This window comes from Tiliqua scincoides, chromosome 2, assembly GCF_035046505.1.
Source record: "Tiliqua scincoides isolate rTilSci1 chromosome 2, rTilSci1.hap2, whole genome shotgun sequence".
In the NCBI taxonomy this organism is placed as follows: Eukaryota; Metazoa; Chordata; class Lepidosauria; order Squamata; family Scincidae; genus Tiliqua; species Tiliqua scincoides.
Genome location: NC_089822.1, coordinates 142,531,486 through 142,540,877, shown reverse-complemented (window position 1 = coordinate 142,540,877; position 9,392 = coordinate 142,531,486). Strand labels below are relative to the sequence as shown.

The window sequence follows — 9,392 nt, the reverse complement described above, 5'->3', positions numbered from 1 at the left end:
GGATACCCTTTATTCTAGGGCAATGGTTCCAAATGTTCTTTCGCTTGCATACCCCTTGGCAGCCTATTTCCATAAATTGCACCCCTCATATTAGCAAAATGTCTGTAATTAATATAGTTGCCCCTTTCATGGATCACTGCCTTGTTGTGGCAAAGGAGCTTGAGTAACTCAATGAGGCGATGAGCTATGCCATGTAAAGACACCCAAGATGGACAGGTCATAGTTGAGAGCTGATTAAATGTGATCCACTGGAAAAGGAAATGGCAAATAGAAGGGGAAGAAATGGAAGTTGTGACAGAGTTTATCTTCTGGGGCTCCAAGATCACTGCAGATGGAGATTGCATCCATGAAATTAAAAGATGCTTGCTTCTTGGGAGGAGAGCTATGGTAAGCCTAGACAACTCAATTAAAAGCCGAGACATCACTTTGTTGACAAAGCTTAGTATAGTTAAAGCTATGCATGAGAAGGGAGGACTCTTTAGAAAAGACCCTGATGCTGGGAATAACTTAAAGGCAAAAAAAGAAGGGGACAGCAGAGTGTCACGTATGCAATGAACATGAATCTGGACAAACTGGAAGTTAATGTTAGACAGGGGGACCTGGTATGCTGTGGTTCATGGGGTCATAGAGTCAGACATCAATGACTGAACAACAACAACAATATAGTTGCTCTTATTTCCTATTTATATGTTTTCTACCACTGATCCATATCTGATGGTGATACACAAATTGATGAGCAGTCAGTGGGGCTTTAGCAGCCAGCCAGCTGCCTCCCTTCCTGCCTTGCCGGCCCTGCAAGACATTCTAAGACAGACCTGCCTTTCCCTGCCCTTATTCAGTTCTTTTTCAAGTACCCCTAAAGGTCCTGGCAAGTAACTCCCTGGGGGGTCTTCATACCTCAGATTGGGAACCACTGAATCAAGGCCTTCTACTATAGCCTTGCCCTTATTCAGTTCTTTTTCTAGTGCTCCCAAAGCTCCTGGCAAGTACCCCCTGGGGGGTCTTCAATCTAGGGCAGTGGTTCCCAATTTTTCCCCCTCACTTGTGTACCCCTTGGGGGCCCATTTCCATAAATTGTACCCCTCCTGTTAGCAAAATGTTTGTAATTAAGAGTTGCTCTTCTTTCAAATGTATGTTTTTTTTAACTACTGATCCATATCTGATATATAATACATGAATTGAGAGCCAGAAACTAGCAGTTGTGGAGGCAATTGTACCCCTGGAGGTGCCACACAGTGTGGCTTCCTCCCAGGACAGTGTGGCTGGGACTGGGCTGGCAGGTTGGGAAACCCTGACCTCGGGGGCCAGGCCCTGACAAGGGGGCCCTGCTCCCGCCTGCCGAGGTGCTCTCCCGCCACCTCGAAGAGGCCTGTTTCTCTTCCAGTCTCCAGGAGGAGGAGGAAGAGGCGGCGGCGTGTGGAGGCTGAGCGGAGGGAGGCATCTGCTCCCAGCGAAGGCCTCCGCCAGAGCGCAGCGCAGCGCTCCCCCCCGCAGGCCGGAGCGCCTTCTCTGCGGGAGGCTTTGTTGTGCTCGCCGCCTGAGGCCGGGGCAGGGGACGGAAGGAAAGGCGGCGGCGGCGGCGCCTCCTCCTCGACGCTCGGCAGCTCATGGCGACGCTGGGCACATCCGGGCTTTTCTTCCTCCGCCGCCGCTGTGAGCCGCCCGCAGCCCGACTCCATTAGCGGGTCGCTCGCTCGCTCCTTCCCTCCTCCCAGCCGGCCGCCCCGGCAGGGAGCACCCGGGCAGGAGGCGCCGCGCTCTCGCTCTCTCTCGGGGCGCCCGCGGGGTCATGTCCAACCAGGGGGCCCGGAGGAACGGGCCCGTCAAGCTGCGCCTGACAGGTGAGGGGCTGGGGGGACCCCACGCGGGGCGGGCGGCGGGGCCTTGTTTTCCTGGCGCTCCGGGAGGCGGCCGGGCTGCTCGCGGCGGAGAGAAGAAAGGGAGGGCAGCGCGTCTGCTCCAGGAGGCGCGGGCGTCCGGGGCTTCTGCGTGGCCGGGAGGGCTGCGGCTGTGGGGCAGCCTTGTCTCCGGTGAATGGAGGCACAGCGCGGAGCGTCTGAGAAGTGGTGTGTGTACGAGGTTGTTGAGAGAGTGTGTGTGTAAGGCTGTGTTTAGTGTGGTGAGTTGAGTGTGTGAGGGTGTTGTGAGAGTATGTGTAAGGATGTGTCGAGGGTGTTGTGTGTGTGTAAGAGAGTATGTTGAGTGTGTGAGTGTTGTGTTCCTGTGTATTGAGTGAGTGTGAGTGTGAGGGTGTTGTGAGAGTGTATGTAAGGAGGTGTTGTGTGTGTGTAAGGGTGTGTTGAGGGTGTTGTGTGTGTGTGTGTGTTGTGTTCGTGTGTGTTGAGTGTGTGTGAGGGTGTTGTGAGTGTGTGTGTTGTGAGTGTGAGAGAGTGTTGTGTTCGTGTGTGTTGAATGAGTGTGTGTAGGGGGTGTTGTGTGTGAGTATGTTGAGTGTGTGTGTGTGAGTGTTGTGTTCGTGTGTGTTGAGTGTGTGTGTGGGGTAAAAGATGTTAGGGGCCCACCTTTTTGGGGGGGAGGGAATGAAATCACCATTTCGGGACAGAGTTTGTGGAGAAGCCACTGGACGAGCTCCAGAGCCAGGGAGCTGCCTGCAACTCGCTGGGTGGGAAGGAGCCGAGCTCCTTCCACGTGTCTTTGAGATTGAACCTGTGGACTGACTTCGAAGGACTCTTTCGAAAGCAGCTCCCAGGCCTCGGGGCGGGAGGGAGGAAAGTAAACTCTTCACCCCACAGATCTCCTCAGAAAGGGACGGAGGGAGAAGAGGTGGGGGTGGGGTGCCTGCGTGCCCCTGGTTGAGAGAAGAAATGTGGAGCTTTTAGCTGAAATGGTTGCACAAAGCAAGGAGGATCTCTGAGTTCAGGGCTGCTGCTGCTGCTACTTGCAAGCGTTAAATGCTACCTTGAAAGTAAACCCGGGCGCTTCAGAGTGAGCAGCATTGTGTAAGTGTGTGTGTGTGTACTGTATACATAGAGAGAGAGAGAGCCATTTCTTGTTGCAGCCTTTCAACCCTTGGACACTTCCATGATTGGGGGGGGATGAATGTAATTAAAACTAGTTTATAATCTATGGAATAACATTGCACTTTGAGGGAGATGGGGGGTGTTAAGCCACTGAGGATCCATAGAAGTTCTTCCAGCAGAAGAGGCCCCTAAGAAAAGTTTGCCCCATCTTTCCTTTGAGCATAAACTTGAATCGACCTGCCTCTTTTGTACCCTTTGTTTTGATCTGTAGTGCTGCCCTGCTTGAATCAACTTCTGTAGTGAAGGTTGTGTGAGGTTATCTTGGGCTGCTATCCTGTCCCGTAAGTCCCATTGAATTCAGTAGGGCTTACTTCTGAGTAGACAGTTGATTGGCCTGTTGGTGTAATTTATTGTGCTGTAATCTTTTGGTTATTAAAGTTAACATGTTATATCAATATATATCTGAACTAGAAGAATTTTACAGACTGGAAAGAAATATGCTACAGCAGTGTTTCTCAAATGGTGGGTTGGGACTCACTAGGTGGGTCGTGAGCCCATTTCAGGTGTGTCCACACTCATTTCAATATTTAATTTTTAATATATTAGACTTGATACTACCATGGTATGTGACTGCATTTGGGGAAATGTTACAGACCTGTACTTTTAACAAGCTACTATGTATATTCTTTTAACAATGATAATAAATAGGACTTAATCCTGGGTAAGTGTGGGTAGGATTGCAGCCTAGGATTGTTAAAAAATTTTCTTGCTTGATAATGTCACTTCTGGTCATGACATCACGTCTGGTGCGTCCTGACAGATTTTCATTCTAAAAAGTGGGTTCCAGTGCTAAATGTGTCGGAACCACTGTACTACAGTATTTCTAAAAATATGTAGCTAGACTGATCATTGCAGCTTATTTCTGCTGCAAAAAGGCTTGCTGCCCAATCTTATGCTTGTTTTCAGTGTAGTTGATGCCCAAGTAGTGTCTGTACAATTGCAGCCTTGGGAGCAAAAATAAGTGTATAACAATTCAAGGACTTGGTAGCCGTTAAAATATGTTACTCTGAGAGCTGGTTTCAAAAATAGCAGTATAATTGCATGTCTGAAGTATTTTAATACTTTTTGTGTTTTCACTTGTAATTGTGTTCATAGTTGTTTAAAATATTCTAGGTGTTATATGTTTGTAAATTCCAGTAACTACTAGAAAATAAACCTGGTCAAGTGAAAGAGTTTTCTTCACAATAAAAAATAATGTGTAGCATTTGCTTAGCCTGTACTGTTGAACTCTTATGTACAAAGTGTGAGTTTGCTTGCAGGGTTCCTGTAGTTCCTGTGTGGTAAGGTCCTTAGAAATAGGCTCTTGGAACAAGTGTTTTAGATTGGAATGTGAAATAGTTGTGGTTCAGTTTCTACTGCTTTGGGAAACTGAGCTACAATACTGAGTAGAGAAACACTTATTGTTATAAAACTTTGAAAACCTGCTGATTTCTTGATGGGCAAATGTTTTTAGACAGCTGTCTTTGGTCCCTGTTCTCCTGGTACTGTTTCCCTTTCCACTCTTTATATATTGGAATTTTGGATTTCTCATTTGTGGTGATCTCTTGTGAAGCAAGAGAAGAGACAAAAGGGAGCTCATTTTTTCATGATTTGTACAGTTGAAGTGCTCTGCTTTTTAGTCAGTGTGATCCAGTAGGTAGGAGTGGGGGCTTGGGTGAGGAATGAGTCTGTCAGTTTTTCTGGGGAAATGGATTTATAGTAGTGACTTGCAGGTAAGAATTCACAAGTATTATAATGTATTTTATTCAGAAAAATAAAATATATAGAGAAAATGGTGAATAAGTGGACTTTTCATAGTCTTAGGCTGCAGTAGTGTGTGCATCTACTTAAGAGTATAATCCACAGTAGGAGTGATGTTTGAGTAAACAAGTTTAGAGTGCAATGGAAAATTGAAATATTATGTGCTTTGGTTAATGCCATTTGCATTTTGTTTTAATTGCTTAAGAAAAGATTCAGCAGGAAGAAAACACCCTGTGTCCCAGAAAAAGGTGGCAGTTAACTTAAGGTTGCACTCCTGTGCACATTTACTTGAGTCAGTAATATTTAAATTGATAGAACTGATTTCTCAGTAGGTGTGCATGGGAATGAGTTGCAAGTTGTCTTGCAGAGCTTGCTTTCAGACATGTTCAGCTCATGTATTCTGTTTCTTTGGTTACCTGCTTCTTTTGGCTTGAAATGTACTTCAGGAATTTCTAAATGGTAAAGTTATTTGGAATTAAAATATTTTTAGTGTGATTATCAATCTGATATGCTTAGAATCTGGTAGGCTTTACAAAATTAGATGTCTTCACTTATGGCATTAACATTTTGTCATGCTCAGATTAATTTGGTAAAAATGCATAATATGTATATATATCAAATTATCTGCTTTGAAATTTTTTAATTATTGGATATTTTCATAATTCTACAAATACTGTTGGAAAATAGTATAGAAGGGTTGTAGCGAACTCTGTATTTTATATAGACTGTGAAAAAGGGATTGGAAAAACTGGATTAAATTAGCAGTTTTTGGGACATAAACATTTTAGATGGAAACACTGTTTTGACTGACTGGATAAATGACAAAATGTTTGATCTGAGTCCAGGAACTGATTTGGAGCTAATGCCCAACTTCTCTGTCCCTCTTGAGGAGCCAAATAAAATATTTAACCTAGGGCTGATTTAGAAGAAAAGGTTGATTCTTTGTGAGGCTTTAAGAATGTTCTGAGAAATGTTTGGCATACCTTTGCGCTAAGTGTTCAACAGTTTATTTAGATCTCTGTTCTATAACCCCACTGTAAAGGCATACTTCTACTGTATGCCCAGCATTTTCATAGTTCTAATGTATCTTTTGTTCACTGTGTGCCTCTTCTAATTTGCCAAAAACATGCAGAATTGACATACAATATGTTATGCGGACAGTATGAAAATGTTTAAAAATAATGGTAAGGTTTCTGGCTCTGTAGAGTAGTAGGTGCGATCACATGTTTTTACTACTATTCAATTTTGTCAGTGGCAGTGGTGTCATAGGTGAGCTGGAAGGGGGGTTGCTGTTATCTTTTTCTCTGTCTTATCTAATTGAATCATGAAAAATCTGGTGGCCCGCAAAGGCTATTTTGTTTAAAATGACACAGATCTACTTACAACTGTATAAAAAGCTACACTGACTAGAATGAACTATGTTTTGGTTTTTATATGTGCTTCTGTATGTTGAATTCACAGCAGGAATTGATCATAGACATGATCAGGATCAAAATAAGTGTCACTTGTGAAAACACCCCCACTTGTCATATCAATAGTTAAACATTTAGGATGATAACTGCTGATTATTGTACCAATGTGGTGTCATGAAATATTGTGCTGGTAATATACAGATAATGCCTGCTTGGATAGTTTGAACTGAAGTGTAAATGCTGCTGAGGTTTCTTCTTCAAATAAAACATAAATTTATGGGTTTACAAGGATGCTGACTCTTAATCTTAGTAGGAAAGTATTTGTGCTATTTAAGTAATAGGTGTGGTGTACCATCAAAGACAATACAGTACTGTCAGATGGACATCTCAGTTAAAGAGATTGTGCAGATGGCGGAGGAAGCATCAGTATAATCATATTAGGTTCTTAGTTCTTTGTTTAAGGAGAAATTGAGTCTATATCATCTCCTTTGCAGCAGAAGATGATATTGAATTCTGCAGCAATTCTGATTATTGTCTGTTAGACACGTGGGCAAATATGTGTGAACAAGTAATCATCTACAGTACAGTACTTTTATTTAGCACCACAGTATTGTATACTGAGTTTAAAAGTGTAGGCTGGAACAAAATGAATTGAAAACTAATTTCATAGAATCTAGTGGAATATCCTTAGCCAACTGGGTGAAGAGGCACCTTTTAAAGTGGTTTAATCTTAAATTAGGGGAGGAGTGCAACTGTTCTTCACCCCGTGAAGTCTTTTTGGTGTCTTTTTCAGTGGTGGCTGTTGGTGTCTTTTCTGTATCTTTTATACTGTGAACCCTCTGGGGTCATGGAACCATTTATTTTTTTACACTGTCCCTTCCTCCTGTGAGCTCAGGGTGCTGTATATGGTTTCTTCACTTCTTTTATCCTCACAACAACCCTGCTAGTAGGTGAGGCTGAGAGATAGTGGTTGGCCTGAGTTCACTTGGGAAGCTTCAAAGCTGAGTGGGGATTTGAATCTAAATCATCCAAGTCTTATTCCAGCTTTCTAACCACTGCAAAAATTTATTGATTTATTTTGCTGTGTAAACAACTACTTTTTGTATATAAATATTCTTAATGATAATAAAACAAACTAAATTGGCATGGCTTGTAACATTTTGCATTATAATTTTTAGGCTGCAGTCCTAAATACTCATACTAGAGAATAAGTCAGTGGAATTCTGAGTAAACCTGCTTAAGATTGCATTGCTAGTGTGTTTTGACACTTATCTATAGTTGTCTGTTTCTCCAGTGATACCATAACCACCAGGGTTTCTTCTGTTTTCTGCCAGATGAATTTTATAAGTGACTTTTCCTTTACTGGGCAACTGCTCTCAGAGCATTGTAGAAGTTGGTTTTGATAACCTTTGTGGCTAGTATTGGTGGTAATCTCAGCTGCCCTCATGAGTCAAATGGATTGTTCTGGTCACTTCTGTTGTCAGACTGCAGTTATAGGGGGTACATGTGTCTTTAATTAGTCCTCTGATTTTTTGGTGCTGAATTTTTTTTCTTGAATTTTGTGAGTTGTCTCCTATATTCTCACTTCTATGCAGCATTTGTGGTTTTAATATCTCAAATTTTAGTATCTATTAATTGAACTTAATTAATTTATTCTTATATGTCAGACTCAAATACTTGAATCAATCACCTTTGATGGCAGCTATTTAGTAATTAATATTCTTATTCAATTTAGTAACGCCTTGTCTTTATTGTTGCAGTTGTGTTGATTACCAGTTTGTTCCCAGACATGGTTCAAAGGTGCTGGGCCTTTAAAACCCTGCACAGTTTGGAGTCCAGATACTTGAAGGGCTGCCTTCCTCTGTACACATGTATCTGTCTGTCTACAGGGAAGAACTTGACTGACAGTGAGATTCTTCTGAGATTTGGTTGACAGTGGTGGGTGAGAGTGGAGGCCCTCACAATGTGAAATTTCTTGTCTTGTACTGTGGGCTTTTTCTGTCTCTGCCAGTATTTTTTTTCAGAGGTTGAAACCTGGCTGTTTGCACAGGCTATTTTCTGAGCTTGTTTGATTTCCTCCTTGATCTTGTTCTAACTTAGTGATGGTGAACCTTTGGACTCAGCATGTCAAAAATTCAGAAAATGCCTAACTTGACTCTGTTAGCATCTCCTTTCTTTCTCTCACATGCACACACCTCCAAACAAAAGAGAAACAAGCCTTTACATATTCATTTATTTAAAAACACTGCAATCGGGTGGTGCAGTATATTATATAAAGAAATGTCAATTAAGTAAATGAAATATGAGTAAAACAAACTCTGTTGTTAAATTTTGTTGAATGCTGACGTGTCACCCAAAATGTCATGGCCTGTCACCTTCGACGCAAGTGTTATAGGTTCACTATTACTGTTCTAACGGATGCTGTGGTTTTTTGTTGTAGTCTTGTATAAACTAAGTTTTAAAATCATTATTGTAAGTCACCTTGAAATCCCCCAAAGGGAGAAAGGCAAGGTAGAATTTGTCTTTTTAATAATAAAATATTAAGAATATTGATATACTGCTTTTCAACAAAAAGTAGTTCTCAGAGCAGTTTATGTAACAAATATGCTATATTATACTTATTAGGATTACTAACACTAGCAAATAGCATGCTCTGTGTCTGTTTTCTACTTCTATCATAATTAAGCACCCTGCATAAAGTATTCAGTTTCTCTGCAGAAACAGAATTTTTGTATTGCTCCAAAACTTTGGTATTGACTGAGAATATTATTGCTTGATAATGGGAAGATGGAATGCCCAACCTTAAGAGTTTTAGGGCTGTTAATAGGATTAATATCAATAGGGTGGTTGATATTTGTTGGAACTTTATCTGAAAAGAGGTGTTTGAACTGACACTGATGAAAAGTCAAATTCTTGAAAGAGGTTTCTTTCAAGTCTTTTACTGATGGAGAAACCAGGGTAGGAATGTACATACATTCCTAAATATATAAGTGAATTGGTAATATTCTGTTTGCCCTTTTTGTCTTTCTGAGTGTAGTGTCATGGCAGAAATTGTCTAATTTAGATTTGAGAAAACATACAAACAGTGGAAAGCTGTTGAGGGTGTTGACTTGGAATTAAGCCCCTTCTTTAAGTGGCCACTTACACTGCCTGTATGAATAAGATTGAAGCCCATGGTCTGCTCAGCAGAGGCAATAAG

General features: G+C 41.9%; 1 protein-coding gene across 1 annotated transcript in view; it reads left to right on the top strand.

The window, feature by feature from the left end:
* Positions 1-1,548: 1,548 nt before the first annotated feature.
* The window catches only part of SMURF2 (SMAD specific E3 ubiquitin protein ligase 2), an 84,516-nt gene continuing 76,672 nt past the window's right edge, over positions 1,549-9,392 (top strand). The window contains exon 1 of the mRNA XM_066614744.1: positions 1,549-1,841. Within this exon, the coding sequence (XP_066470841.1) occupies positions 1,790-1,841 (52 nt within the window). The 5' untranslated portion in view covers positions 1,549-1,789. The remainder of the gene's footprint in view (positions 1,842-9,392) is intronic.